At 34.0% G+C, this 16,124-nt stretch overlaps 1 protein-coding gene and 2 non-coding genes across 7 annotated transcripts in view; 2 read left to right on the top strand and 1 right to left on the bottom strand.

Moving 5' to 3' along the window:
* Positions 1–4,528, top strand: part of LOC136342138 (sodium-coupled monocarboxylate transporter 1) — a 43,791-nt gene extending 39,263 nt beyond the window's left edge. For all 5 annotated transcript variants that reach the window (XM_066287678.1, XM_066287669.1, XM_066287688.1 and 2 more), the window contains exons 8-9: positions 918–1,168; positions 3,306–4,528. In XM_066287678.1, the coding sequence (XP_066143775.1) occupies positions 918–1,168; positions 3,306–3,696 (642 nt within the window). In that variant the 3' untranslated portion in view covers positions 3,697–4,528. The remainder of the gene's footprint in view (positions 1–917; positions 1,169–3,305) is intronic.
* A 7,915-nt stretch (positions 4,529–12,443) lies between these two features.
* TRNAG-GCC (transfer RNA glycine (anticodon GCC)) lies at positions 12,444–12,514 on the top strand. Its single transcript has one exon. It is a non-coding gene; the product is annotated as a tRNA-Gly (tRNA).
* Positions 12,515–14,464: 1,950 nt separating this feature from the next.
* On the bottom strand, positions 14,465–14,535 carry TRNAG-GCC (transfer RNA glycine (anticodon GCC)). The gene has a single exon. It is a non-coding gene; the product is annotated as a tRNA-Gly (tRNA).
* Positions 14,536–16,124: the final 1,589 nt, after the last annotated feature.

Raw genomic sequence — 16,124 nt, 5'->3', positions numbered from 1 at the left:
CTTTGGATAAAACCATTCTCTGAAAACAACCTTTATTCCTAGACCATATGGAACGAGGTTGAAAAGCTGCATAATCTTGTTTAGGCTAACACAATTTCTTCAGTCTCGCTTTCTCAACATCTACAGACCACGTCGTAAGGTTTCCCTGATATAGTAAAAGAACAGTAGAAAATGAATACTGAGGCTCTTTTTTCATGGATTTTTGGCTAAATATGAGATCTTCAACATGTTCCGTCAATCATATAAGAAGAATGCCAAGTTATCAATAAATGTGTTTGCATTACTTGTAGGAGCAATATCACTATGTTTGAGTGTTTATTTTTAGATCTGGCACTACAGACGAAGATGTTGACGACATAAAGTTACTGCTAGTATCAACAAACTTCACGAGCTCCTTGTAACTTTTTTGACTAACATCGTCAGTTATTTTATTACGTGGAAACTTGTATAACTTAGAGGAGTCACTCAAACATGAAGCCACAGCACACCCTAGATATTAATTTTGTAAAGACACTTTTCAGCCGAGTTTAAATCTTCCCTAATTAAGTATTACCCATATGGTTAATTTTATCCGCTAAAGTGTTTGCATTATCTTCATAAATCCACCCATACGCGAACCCGCAGGTTAACCTTTCACATTCCAGTATCGCCGACATCTCTCCATTAAATCATTCAGTCCTCTCCATGTTCATAGCCTCATTGTCCGTGGTGATAAATACTTTAGTAGTTCTATCGCTTCGCTTGCTCAACCATCATGAAACTTTAACCATTAAAGTACACTTTCACCCACTTTACGTCAACATTATTGTTTTAGGGATTTATGATGATTTATCTGATTAAAGGTGACTTCCAAATATTAAAAAAATTAATTACTTTATTCCCATGTGTCTTTGATTAGCAATTTTTTATACTTTCAGGGAGCATCCATAGGGGTCATGGTAGGACATATAATAATTCTGTGGATAACTTTCGGTGGTTTGACCGTGGACAAACCTCCAGCAGCCAAATTGCCTTTACACACTGATGGTTGCTCAAACTCCTCCTTCAACGATCACATTCTGAAGTTAGAACACAGGACCGCTTCTTGGACCCCCACGACCACTATTTCACCGTACACGATCTACAACGACCCCCTGGCCCCCCTAAATACCACCAGGGCTGAAAAATCGTAAGTACTTGAGGAATCTTTTGAAAGATAAATTTCGGTTGCATGAAACTAATTCCTGTCTAAAGTTCTTATTGTTCGTGACGCGAAACCGAGGAAAAACCGAAATTATTATCTGCTTTACGCTTCCTAAAAGTGTAATAAATTATTTTGTGTGTGAAATAAAAGTAAATTAATTTCGGCTATTTTTGTCTCGGGAAAAGTACGAAATTAATCATCTTTCTTGGGGGGGGGGGTCCAGAAGTCAGGTGGCAATAAATAACCGAGAGTTCATACACATGGGATCTGCTGTTTTGAGGGTTTTTACCCTTCCGAGTATTGATTTTGGGGAAAAATGACTGGAACTTTTTCAGGATTGTATGTTTTCGCTAATCCAAGGTGATCAGATTATTTAATTTGAAAAATCCGCTAAGAGTATTTATTTTCTGATATTTTCATGGAAAATTATCATAACATTATTAAAAAATTTGAAAATTACATCTTCAAAAATTTTTGTAATTTTAGAAAGAGAAATTAAAATTGCACTAGACTGTTTTGGCGTCACATATTTACCCAAAATTTTCTTCATTTCATTCGAAAATATAAAAGATCGGTTTATTCCTTAAACATCCCTTTACAACCCAGTAAAGTTTGTATTATCAGTCGCCTTTTACAAGATGTCGTGGAATTGAAAATAACCGAGTTGTAAGGAGATATCTTAAAATCGGGTCTTTGATGGTTTTCAATTTGGAAACAGATACCTTGAGTGATTAGAAGTGAAGTAGAAATTAATGACACCTTGAGTGATTTTTTAATGGTCTCAATTTACAGCCCTTGAGATGAACTGTCTATCAATCTCTCTTTTGGAATGATAAATCTTTGAAATAATGTTTTCTTGCAGTTATTTGTTAACGGCCAATTTACAGCCCTCAAACTGAACTAATAAAAATAATTATTAGTAAAAATCTTGAATCAATTATCAAATTTGAGGGAGTTAATAGGATTTTATTTTTACTTCTAAATTTGATATTATGCCAAACGACATGAGATGAAATTGCGTTATATGTCTATGTACATACTAATCAACAAACATTCAATTATAAAACAAGGTCTTTTTAAGCACTAGACATGGAGTGCGTTCCAATGAACGCGCGCAGCTCTGCCTTCTTAAGTTGTGCATAACCAAAAAAAGTTACCTCATCTTCTTATTAAATACATTACAGGAGAAATACAAAGAGCAAATACTAAACATATGTGGAAAGAACCCTTCTCAAGAAAAATACGTTTTCTTAAGAAAAGTTTTTTTGTACGCAAACGCAAAATTTCACGTGTAGGCAACTTCTGAGAACTTCAGAATGTGAAGTTAATCATAGCTAATGCCATGAAAAATAAAAAATAAAATTAAAACCACAAAATAGATATCTTTGTATCTCACTGCTTATAGTGTTTTAACTATAAAATAAGCACCTACAAGCAGCGGGAACTGTTCAAAGTCTAAATCGTATTTATCGAAATATATCCGAAATCAAAATGAGCTATGCAATGTCAAAAAGAATAAAAATTAACCAAATTAAACATAAACTAGCTCCTCAAAAATGTTCTCAAAAATTTCCAATTAAAAACTGACGATTTATATCCAAAATAGACTGAAAAATTGCTTCAAATTAACCGTCTTTTTGAGCTCCATATGTATGGCAAACCATTTTTTAATGTGTAATGTAGTTTCTCAGATATCGGGAAATTTTTATGCCTCTTTTAGCAATTTTGAAAGTATGTCCAAATCCATTTGCCAGAGATTACCTCTACAATGCAAGAGACCCGCAAATGAGGCATTCAGGGTCAATGCGGAATTAAAAGAATTTAATTCATGTAAAAAACAAAATAAAAACGTCAACATTGTGCTGAATGTACCCAAACGGGCGAACATTGTTTGAAAACAATTTGAAATAATTGAGTTGTATTTGTCAATCTATCATTGTCTTTTTTATCCATTTAAAATCGTTTCTTGAAGTCTTAATTTGTACTAAAAGAATTTCATCTAAAAATGTTATTAACAAATTCAGATTTTATTGTAATTCACTCGGAAACTAGAAAAAGATTTTGCTATTAGATAACCAACTTCGGGTCCTAAAACTCCTTAAAACCCCCTCTTTTATTGCAGAGACCCACTGACAGCCCTCTACTCAATAACCTACATGTATTACTCCATCCTGGGTTGCATCATTACCGTCCTGGTGGGATGGACAGTGTCCTTCTTTACTGCCAGTGAAGCAGATCAATACGACGAAGAACTGATACATCCATGGGCGCGTAAGATGGCGCACTGGTTTCCTGGAAAGAAACGCCAATATGTCTCAAAAGCCCTTATAGAAGAACCTAAAGGGAAAATGAAGAGAAATAGCTCAGTTGCGAGCAGCAGTACTGCCACGCATAGTAAACAAGATTTAGAGGTTGAGAAAAAGAGTGATGTTACGAATGGTACTGTGAATGCGGGGTATTCTCCGGATATGCCCATGGAAGAAGTCAATGGTACTTACAAGACAAAGTTATGATTTGAGCTAGAGTAACTGATCTGAAAGCGTCGGTATATAAGAACTGCTCTTCAGAACTGGGTTCGGTGCCTTAGCAAGTCTGTGATCTCTAGCTGTATCAGTACTTAATAACTTTGATAAAAGACATTAATAAAGTTTCTGTATTGTATTGCCCTCTAAACGCTTTTTGTAACTTTAATTAAGATAGGTATACTTAAGAAAGTTCTATTTATTTTTAAGACGTGAAGATTATGCTGTTTTTGATGGATACTGTTCTTAAAATTTTAATCAGCAAATTTACCCCTGATTTTTTACTTTTTTTGGGACTTACGCTATTGAAGAAAACATAACTGAGACGTCAAAATAGGTACTCGTACGTAGTATATATAAATGTATAGTACGTCTAGAAAGAATTTTGTTGAGAAAAGCGTTTATAGAAAATGACAAAAAAAATGTAAAACTTTGAATATTACTGCTAAAATTCAATTAGTAGCAGCTCTTTTAGAGTCAGTAGGAAAGAACTAGGTGAAAGTAATGAATTAACCCAATTCATCGTTAGGCATATCCGAGACACTCGAGATTTGTTTAAGGATGAATTGCTAACGCATCATCAAATAAAACAAGTTTGTGAGTTTTTATGTGTAATTAAATTTTATTCAAACGAAAAGAAAACAAATCTTTACTTTTGTAAATCCAGGCTTCCTAGACGTACTATACTATGTAAAAGTTTCTATAGGCATTAAGTACTTATCTGTAAGTCGTATCCCAACCTGTAATCTTATTTATTAGAAACATACTGTTGGCCTTCAAATAAAAAAGTAGGTCGAATAAAGATACATTTTTTTATTTTAAATATGTCTTTTTTTAATATGCCATGCTGAGTACAGCTGAAGTACGACCATGCAGCTGATAAACTTTGATGTTCTTACAGCTTAATGTGAATTTTTCCGATGACATTTATTCGAATTTTTATGTAGAACAAATCGATGCTAAGACAACAGCCTTTCGGTTATTCATAACATGAGGAACGCCTCACGGTAGGACGCAATCAAGGCTAGTTTAGCATATTTATATCTAAAATAGACAATTGTGAAATGTATAAAATTATCAATCTAAGGTGCCTATATGAAATTTGACATTGAATTAACTTGAGATTTTGAAATAAATTTCAACCTATTATATAGTCTGTTTTGTCTTAAAGCCAAATCTTTCTGGCAAATGAGCTGATTCAACTACCAAATCCTGACAATTACACTATGAAAGAACCTTACTTTAATTAAGATAGCTATATATCCTATGAATTGCTATTGCGCAATTAAAATTATTATGAATACAATAGGAAATGCTTTTACAGTTGATGCAAAAACTTCATTTAAAAGTCCAAATCTATTTGCATGTGTCGCTTGACGATGTGTGACTACTAATATTAAGTGTGGGTAGTAGATATATTTTTTATGAATTTTTTTTATGAACACCACATTTTAAACCCTCCAAAAGTACTCCCTGTTGGACCATAATTCAAACAAAATACAGTTTTATGCGGTAGGTGTTGACTGGAGCTGTAGCTGATAGGAACTGGTCATAAATAGCAATAACGATAAAAATAATCTAAAACCCATTGAATATTGACAACAATTAAAATGGAGAAATGTTGTATGGCTATTATAGCTGACAGCAAAATTAATATTAGTTATATGGTAGGTTATATTGCAAATAGAATCAATAGACACATGTACATGTACGAGTATATGTATTCAAATCGATACAAAAAGTGTTCCTGATTGCAGATTTTTGATGATCTTTTTCAACCCATAAACAGGCAGGCTATAAATTTCATATCTTCTTTTTTATTTTGTTTATAGCAGATTAGTAAATCAGACATGTGGGCGTGGCACTATGGCGGTCTTGTTTGCCCATATAGTATCGAGTTGATATTTCTTGGGATACCGACCGATTAAACTTCTCTATCTTCATCTTGAAGTTCCCCGGAATCACCAATAGGCATCACTTCGTGAGAAGGGTGCTGTTCCTCGTCCATACACTCTTTCCATTTACCGTACAAGTCGCAGCCCTCACCCTCCTGTGTCCGCTAAAAGCTCTCCGTCCTCATCCATACGTGTCTCCTCGGGTATGGAACATAAATTTTATATCTAAGAATAAAAGTAAATACCTTATTACCATGTACAGTAACGTCAATTTCATTACATATTTTTCACATTTAACACCTTCAATAAAACTAGAGTATAATTTTATTTTCTGTTAATTGCTATGGATTTGAATATATTTCCAACCCCATATTCGATTCAATATCGATAGCGGAAATAAAAAATGTGTCACCGAATGACGTCCATTGTCCATAACAATGACCAGTCATGGCAACGTTTATGATGTCTTATCGATATATACAAAACCATGACGTAATAATCCTGCCAGCTTCCCGTACGAATATAAGATTTAAGTTTTAACACTGACTTGCAGAAAGTACGCCCAATATGGCACTTTTGTTCATATGAATTTATCAGAAAATTTTATTCTTAGTAAAAGTTAGTGCGTAGCTGCAAATTCAAAGCGCAGTTTACAAAATTTGAATATATTATTTCATATAGGGAGATTCGAAAATTATGAAAATGGGTCTTGATTAAACTACCTTTATTTTTAATTTTAGAGAAAACATGTACTATGAAAAGTTGTTTAGAATTAAAAGATAAACCCAACAATAAATTTTCAAGTTTCTATTCCGTAAAACACTTTTTTGGAATTTTTAATGATTTTGCTAGTATAGAAAATAAAACAATTTTTTTTAAGTATGCCAGTTCTATTTCAGAAAGAATTAAAAACTACAAACATATGTAGCATCGGGTGTTTTTCGATACTACTTAAGATATATGATGTTGGTTATATCTTTGTAATGAAATCACAGGTCAGAGAGAAGGTATACAAGCTTTCGTTTATTAATACGGAATATACAGACTAATGAATGTAATGAGCGCGGACATGACGACTGCGTTACAATGACCGACCGTATCCCAAAAAAAAGGGCAAGAAAAGAGAGCCCTCCATGCCTTGTCCATCCTTAAGTACCAACACCCATGGTGATAGACCATGGGCGTACCTTGACCAGGGTGCCATCTGCACCATTAGCCGCATCAAACCGTGGCGTCTTAACCGGGAATTGGAACTGCAGCTGTGAAACCAACAAGGTTTATTGCGGGGATTTCCAACATCGACAAGACATGGCATGGGAAATTCTCATGCTCTAGCCAATGCTTACCAGTGCCGTGCCTCAAGGGGTATTTCTAACTTAAAAGTAATTCCTACTGTCTAATCCTTATCGAACTTACACTTAACTCATATTTACAAAATGATTAGACACGAAAGCAAAGCGCAGGGTTAGTTACGTAACCCTACACATATAACACACACACTTAAAAAAAATTAAGTTAACCCAGGGATATAAAATTTAGAACCTCGCGGTGTACATAGATGGATGCTGTAAATAAATTGGAAACAGTTATATACTTGTTAGTTTATGTATGACAGGCTGCGGGAAAAGAAATTTGGGGTTAAATACTTAGTTGTATTTGTATCATAGTGGATCCCCAAGTTATGATTGATGAGAAGTCTAATTTGATAGAAAATTGAAATTGACAATATATTATTTATAAGTCTGCGAAAAGCTTCAAAATCCTCAAGTTGACAACAAATTGGTGATGAATGTGAGCCTATCGCGACGCTAAGGGCGAACAGATATTTGGATTGAAGGTAATAATGCTATATGAGATGGAAATTCCAGTTAATATTTGAAACGTTGTCCCACGATGCTCAGATTGGAGAGAAATTGATGCTGAAACTGAAATGTAATTATATCGCATTTGATTTTCCGATTGAAAAAGAAATTCGGGCTGAAACTGAAATATATATTCTCGTGATGATTAAATAAAAATTGATGTTTTATTCCCTTAAGCATTAGACTATGCGGAATTTCTGTTTGAAAGTGAAGGCCTTAATATATTTCATAATTCTAACAAGTGGAGCTCTAAGGAACGGGATGCGTCTCAAATAGCCTTTTCGACGAATTTTTCCAACGTCCCTCTCAGTAATGAACTTAGTGATCGAACCCCCTTGCAAACATCTGAAACCAAATTTCTCAGTTTTTTTATAATTTTTGTAATATCAGATTGATGACTGGCATTTGCAACCCGATCTAATCGGCTTAAGGGCAATAAATCACACAGGAATTAATATTACAGTGAAACGATGACAAGCACTAAAAAATATCAAAGGAATCTTTCGTTCTATGACTAAATGCTCAATCCAGCGAACATGCTCTTTCTTCTTTTTTTCTGACGCATAGTTCCGTTTTCATCCAGGGGCTAACACTTTATAAACTTAACTTTTTGGTATGTGACATTTTAACCAATAAATAAGTCTTTATTTTTGAAAATCGCTTTTTGATGCATCACATCTCTAGAGTGATTTGGTTTGATCTGAGATGACCTTACTGATCGTGATCTATTTTGCCCTGGCCTGATGACCTTAAATAACTCTGAACTCTTCGTTTCACTCACTTCTTCCCGATTGTCCATATATATTTTTATCTTCATTTTTCCTATCCAAAATACCGCTTCCACCATTTTTTTAGTTCTCTCCATGCCCGCCTCCTCCAATCCGTGCATAGCCACAAACTCCTCTTGCTCCGTTTCTCTTTTGAGTTTTACTCAACTCCTCCACAAGTCCTCAGTCCTCCCCGTGCAACTTATCCTCACTATACTCGTGCTTTTCTGTTTCTGGCCTATCCCATATTTAAATCTTACCGTCTGTTCGATCACTTCGAATTCTGCCGTGCACTCAATCAGTTCTGGATACCTTTCCTTGATCCTGTTTTGTATTCACTTTTCAATGTCAACCATCACCACTTTCACTTTGTCTGTTTTTGTCTCCAGAAAGTCTCCATTTTTAATTTCTGTTTTTATCAATGCCAAATCGTATCTCATTTTTGTTGTTGTATTTTTTTTAATTCCCTAAAATTTTTAATACCCGTAATTTCCATGATATTTAATTCCATCCCCGTTTGTATCTCCTAATCTCTAGTTTCTATTTGTCCATTTGCTTGTACGTTCGCGTTAAAAGTCATCCTTTCAGTCTTGTCATACTTATTCTTTCCTAATAATTTTTTCATTATATCCCTGTTGAAAATTTCTCGTATTCTTTTTAAATTTTTACTTATTTTTTTTAATATCCTTTTATATATTTTTCGTCGATTTTACCCTATAATTTCCGTTATTAACTCCGAAACCTTTTCAATTGTCTCGATTAATGTAAACGTTTCCATACTTTTTCCCTTTCCTTGTATGCTTCTCCCCCAAGATTTTTGCCCCATAGATATGTCCAAGACCTTTCTCTCTTTAGTTCTCCCCTCCCTATGGAGGGCTCCGTTTAGCATCTCTCCATGTACACTTCCCTTAGAAGCCTTCACTAACCTTGGCCCGCCCCAGAATGCACGGAACCAGCACCGACCAGCGGGGCTCTCACTCTGTCGAAGCCGGCGGCGGGGTTGCCACCCGCCTAGGATACAAATTTGTTTTGTTCACCCATTGCATCCTTATGTGTCTTTCTTTATCAGTATCCTCCTCATCCGTCTCTCCACTAGGAATCTTGCCGGAGGGGACAGAAGAGCAGGAGCCATCAAGCCCCCCCCCCCCCCCCCCCACCACTACAAGGTGAAGACGCTATGTAGGAAGGAACTAATCTTGACCTAATCTAAACTAACTTGAACTAACCTAGACTTTAATTTTTCGGGACAAGAGTAGCAAAAAGATTCCCACCAATAGTACAAGATTTATAGAAATGATATAGAGATTCAACATCACTGTGAGAGAAAATGTGCGAGGCATAAAACTACAATGAAGATGTTAATGTTTTAAAATTTTGAAGTAAAAAATGAAATCTCCAATTAGCTTAAATTGAATATTTCTCTATTTTCAAACTCCTCTGCGATAATATAGGAATGTAGATAAATATTACTCAATCTTTCATAGATATATTGATTTTTTTTTCTTTTTAAAGCTTCGGCTACACATATCTTCGGTTTATATTTAGGAAATATCTATTCTATTTTAGACATGCGCTTTCTTCCACTGTGGAATTAAGTGAAAAATACTAAAGATCTCGGGTCGGAAGAGATTTTGAGCAATATTAATAAGAATTATCGCGGTATTTTTAAGTTAATAATCAAATCCTCCCGATATTTCCCTTTGTACAAAATTTTATCTCTAGGTCATGCTAAATAGCTTCCAGTGCCGTGCATTAAACTCATCTTTCTTTAGAAATTTGAAGGGGGCGTCAATTCTGCCAGTCCTTATATCTAGTAATATACAGAGTGTACACTCCTTTAGATTCGAATCCATTATAAGCCAGTCATATTCCATAGAGGAAAGTTATCTTTTGAGTTGCGTAAGATTAAATTCAAACAAGTATGCTGATTATTGACATAAAAAGCTTCAGCTTTTTCTAATACCCACATATTACAATATTATGATTTCTATACATTCCATGTTGGCTCCATACTGTGAGCCTGTTTATGGGGTATAAATATTTTATTCTAACTTATCATAATGCTATACAGGGTGATCATTAAAAATATCTCAAGTAGGAGTTAAAATATCAGGCAAATGTCTTGGTTAAGTTCATCCGTTAATCGGTTGTCAATCATGTCTGTAATTATAAATAGGGAATTACTTAATCAGCGCGCTACGTTTATGGTTCACTACTTACTGCGCGGGGGTTTTTTCATGATCACCCGTTACCATGCATAAGCTACATCGGGTAATTGATTTAGTTCCATTATCATTCTTGCCTCCAACGTGACTCCATTAGACCCACGTGAAAAGAAATTTTCGTATAAGAAGCGTAACATTTTTATTTGCATAAACAGTAACCTAATTATTGTTGTCTATTGCTAAGAATTTTTGGTTGTTTGTGGCGACACATTGTGCATTGAAATTTGGCGTAAAAATACTAAATACCAGGACAGTATGTCGCAATATTGTTTATAATCTAATGACAAGGTTCAAAGAATAGGTGTTCTCGCTTAGACCTACACCTACTGCAGGAATCCACTAAGGAAAACAATGCGGCATTAGTTGGGCATACCCTGAAACCAAATCCCACCTTTAATATCTTGCTTACATAGGAGATTTTGGAGGTATTGATCTAATTGTAACTGACCTTCTCAAACTAGTTATATCAAGCACAGGACAGGTTGGCAATAAACGTAAATCAACGTTGAATAGAGACCGTGAAATAAGCGCTACTTAGGAATTTTTCTAGCTTCCTTTATAATGGCATTAAACAGCTAACGATTTATGAAGTGTTGCAAGCTTGGATTTAATAATTGCTGTAAAGCTCTCTAGTGAAAATCTTTTTAATTGATGCCTTGAATTTAACGGGAAAAATTAACAATGAATGGTCTGTTTAAATAAGGGCGTAAACGCCGCTAGCCGACGCAAATTTCCTTTTGTATAGGTACAGTATTTGAAAACAACAATTCAAATAGTCAATATGAAAAAAATCCCAGAATAAAGTGCAACACTTGTCTCGGTATCACGTATTTAGGTCAGAATTGCTTGAAGTAATCAGACCAAACTGAAGTTTGCAATTTACACCTGTTGAATTTTTTTTTGATCAGAATGTTCCAAATATTCGTAATTTTTGCGTAGGTATTGCGACAAAAAGTGAGGTACTTGGTGTGCCAGATGGTTGTGATGGTTTTAGTTTTATTGTGTATTATTACATTTTCTTTTGGGTGTGAGCAAATGGTAATTGAATTTAATGCTCCAGTTAGTTTTGTTGGTTTGTACGCCCACGATAAGTGAGGCGTGAAGCAATGATCTATTACATATTCAAATTTTTCAGTCACTAAGGGAAAGAAGTTGCAAGTTGAGTATACGACTCAGTACTCTTCAATTCCATATAGTCTAGAACGAGAACTATTCTCCTTTAGTGTGTGCTAATACAGATTAGGAAAGTAGAGAAAAAGAAAACCAAAATGAAAACGACTCTAATTTAGTTAATGAGAGCAAAGACTTGTACAGAGATTTTTACTCTAACTTAATGAAGTTTCAAATTATTTTGAAATCACGTACACGTACTCATCAAAAACTCACTGGAACCATAATAATGTATGAGTTTCTGTAACTTTACGTTAGGAACATTTTCGCTTAAAGAAGGAAAAGGTATGGCGTTCAGGTTATAATAATGAACTTTATAACCTTGTGCAATATATTGTTACTTAGATCCAAATCATTTTAAGTTACTTAAAACAAATAAACAGTTGATCTGCCCCACAGCGGAACAAAAAGTTTACTTACTCTTAACAAAATTTTTATTGATTTTGATAAACTTTTGTGGCAATACTAAAGTGTAGAAAAAATAATGTCTGCCTCTCGTAGGAAATTCGTATTACCGATAAATGTGGACATCCCCAATATGCCGATATTTTCAATAGTTCGATATTATATAGAAACCTTTTTTACTATCGGCTCATCGATCATCCATGCTAAAATAACAGATACCTCTATTGATATGTTGTTTCAATTAATGAATAATAATGGATGATATAGATAGATACGCTTTAATTTCAATTCACGTCATTATATCAATTCATTTTTATTACTAGAAATAAATGTAACAATGTTAGCATATAATTTTTTATGTATATATAAACCAAACTTCGAAAGAATATGTCTGTAGACAAACACATTCTGAAAGCATCGGTGGTTCAATGGTAGAATGCTCGCCTGCCACGCGGGCGATCCGGGTTCGATTCCCGGCCGATGCAATTTTTTTTATCAATGTTTATTTTATTATTCTTATATTTATTGTATCATATAATGCAAATGTTGTATATAATAAATTAAGTTGAAAAAACAAATTTCGTAAAACTTTACTAAACAATTCGTTATCTATTGAACGTAAAATAGACCAACACAACATTAATTAATCCCACAGTTCAATTATTATAGATATTAGGGTGAAATTAAGCTTTTATGATGGGCTAATATTTAATCGAAGTTACAGATTAATTCATTTTGTTTATTATTCTATTACATTTTTTACATTCAATAAACAACGATCGTTTAAGTCCATTTTAAGAGAACTTGTTTTTCAAACTTAATTTATTTTGTAAATTTTGGATATTACAGCTTCAAAAAACAGATACATATACAGTCTTGACCAAATGTATTGAGCACCATATCTGTCTTATGATTAGAAGAAAATTATACTAAAATGCTTATATTAATTAATAAATACATATTTTATGAACAACATAAACACCACAAATTTGATAGCTATGAGGATTAGTACAATGGCAGTAATGAAACTTGTTTCTGGTGTATAATTTCTCTCTGAATACTGTGAATTTTAATTTCGCTTGTAAACACATCTTTTGTATTATAGTGAATTTTTTGGGAAAGAGATTGATTTTTATTGTTTTCTGTAAATAATGCACAAAATAAGTGATCAACGTCAAAAACGCGTGCAAACTCAAATTATGTCTGAGCAAGGATATTCTCAAGTTGAAATTGCCAAGGATTTAAAAGTTTGTCGTAGGGCTGTGCAATATACTCTTGGTAGATTTAAGACAACTAGGTCCTACGCGAATCAATCAAACTTAGATCGACAACGTACGACTTCAAAACGCGAAAATTGAAAATTGATCAGAACCTTATTAAAAGATTGAAAAAAAAAAGTTTTCAACTAGCTGCTGACTTTTTAATGGAAAGGCGAAGAACAATTTCTGCTAACACAGCGAGAAGACGTAGCAACGATATTGGCTTGAAAGGCTGCAAAGCTAAAAAAAAACTTTGTTCACAAAAACCAATATGAATTCGCGCTACAACAAGGCCTTGAAATACAGGAATTTGACAAAGGAAGAAGGTTCAAATATTATTTGGTCACATGAATTTAACTTTTAGGTAAGCAAAATTGAAGCATATTCACTAGAAATGCATCGTTTTTAGAAGTAGACATTTTGTAAATACCTAAAATTACTAACCCTTTATAATCATTATTTTTATCATTAAAGAGATATTTACAACCCCCGGAACTACTTACGGCAGGTGAAGCAAAAGAGAGGAATACAACCTAGATTTTATTGTGACTACTGTAAAATACGGTGGTGGTTGCGTGATGGTGTGGGGGTGAATGGCAACTTCGGGAGTGGACAAACTAGCGATTTGTGAAAGACGCATGAATTCCGCAAAATACAGAAATGTTTTGGAATTAGCCCTTGCACTATCAATTTCGGACCTTTTTGGCATCACAAACACGTAGGAACTACAATCAATAGGACAACGCGCCATGCCACAAATCGAAGGATACAATGAAGTAGTTTGGGGAAACTTACATTCCTCTTCCAGAATGGCCTACACAGTGGCCCGATGTCATCCCCATCGAACATTTGTGGAGTTTATTAAAGAGAAAAATTTGAAACCACACAATATCTTCTAAAAATCATTTAAAAAGTGTGTTGCAACAAGAAATGAGAAACGATTTCCTCCGTTGAGTGTAAAAAGCTTGTAGACACCATACCTAACTATACAGCTGCTGTAATTAAGGTTAAGGGTGGTCCCATAAAATGTTAATATTTTTTTAATTAAAACATATACCTTTTGCGAATAAAAATAATTTCATTTTAATTTATCTGGTGGTAAATCACATATCTGACGTTGATAGGGGTGCTCAACACATTTGACCAAGGCTATCTATAATAATAATTAAAAAAAAGTGCATCGGCCGGGAATCGAACCCGGATCGCCCGCGTGGCAGGCGAGCATTCTACCATTGAACCACCGATGCTTCTGCCTGTGTGTTCTTTACGGACCTATTTTTTCAAAGATTGGTTTATAATTCTATAAAAAATTGTTAATTAACATTCTAAAAACTCTCTATTTCAATATTTCTCCACAAAATATAAAGAATATGGAATCAACCTTGATTCTATTGACCGCAAGAGTCCATATTTACTTTTTTCAAACCTCAATATCATTACTACATTCTTAGATTAAACGTTGATAATTAGCTATAATAATAATTAAACCGTGATATTACATTTTGTGCATTATCTAAGAAAATGAATGAGGAATTATAATCTTTACTCGACCACTTGACTGCCGTCGCAATCAAGCTCACTACGAAATGACAAATGGTGGTGCTTAACTGTATTGACTAGCGAATCAAATGGAATCGTAAATTGTCACACTGGAATGTCCTTTTTCATATAAGTGCACACATATCCTTTAACATGTATTAATTAATGCTACAATATGAACAATATTGTAAATCAGATATTAACTGTCTCAGTGTTATCTACTAAAGGAAATATGAACTTTAATTTATGAATGTTGACGTCTCATATAATTGGAAATTAGTCTTCTAATACATTTAAGGGGCACTTTTCTTAAGCCTGATTTAATTATGTTTTGGATAAGGATAGTTCAGAGTTCAATAAAATCTCCAACCTTCACGATCGAGCATATCGCTCCTAGAAATCTAGCTCATGGCATTAACCACGACATTGTGCAATAAATTTTCTCAAAAGACCAAAGCGACTTTATAAAATTTCAAGCATTTGATCTTAATGTGGCATATGTGACAAAAACGTTGATAAATTAGATTCTTAACTAATGCAAATCGAATTCTTTAAATACTATACGTTAATTTTGCCGAGCCGGATATACACTGAGATCAATTTTTTCTATCTAAGGACAACCCAGAACATTTACATATTTGTTAAACGACTGGTGGAAGAAAATTGCCTTGCTATAGTCATTTTTCATGTTATCTTAGGCGTTACATATAATGGTAATGAGTTTTACACCATTTATAGGAACCAGAGCGAACTTAATGCTAAAGGAAGCGTGGACTTTACTGATAACAATATGATGGTATAGATTTTTGCATTATAGAAGAAGAAGCAAAAAGTAGTAGCCACATAACGTGTTATGTTAACCAAAATCCGATTACATCAAAACACACATTCAAGTGTATTTACGGTCCGAATCAAGCGAAAACTTTATTAAAATTTCATAAATCATTCTATTAACACGGGTCGTTGGTGATTTTTTATCGATTCTAAATATGGCATTATCTCGGATAACATAAAATTGCAAATGCCATAATAACTCTCGTCATGCTCTAATTGATGTTGTAGGCCCGCCAAGCCGTAAATACACAAAACAATAACACACTAAACCCAACTAATGATTCGTATGTAGTATATACCTACATGGATTTTTAAACATGTTTATTAAGAGTATGTTAAAATAAGGTGATTTTGTTTGCACACTAACGGAAAAATCCTTCTAATGAGGGATAGTCCTGATGATATGACCACCTCATCCAAAGTGAGAAAATTCAAAGTAGTAAAAAATGCGGTGCAAGATTTA

Source organism: Euwallacea fornicatus, chromosome 1 (assembly GCF_040115645.1).
Source record: "Euwallacea fornicatus isolate EFF26 chromosome 1, ASM4011564v1, whole genome shotgun sequence".
NCBI lineage: Eukaryota > Metazoa > Arthropoda > Insecta > Coleoptera > Curculionidae > Euwallacea > Euwallacea fornicatus.
Note: the sequence above shows the minus strand (reverse complement) of the source record. Positions and strands in the feature narration are given on the sequence as shown.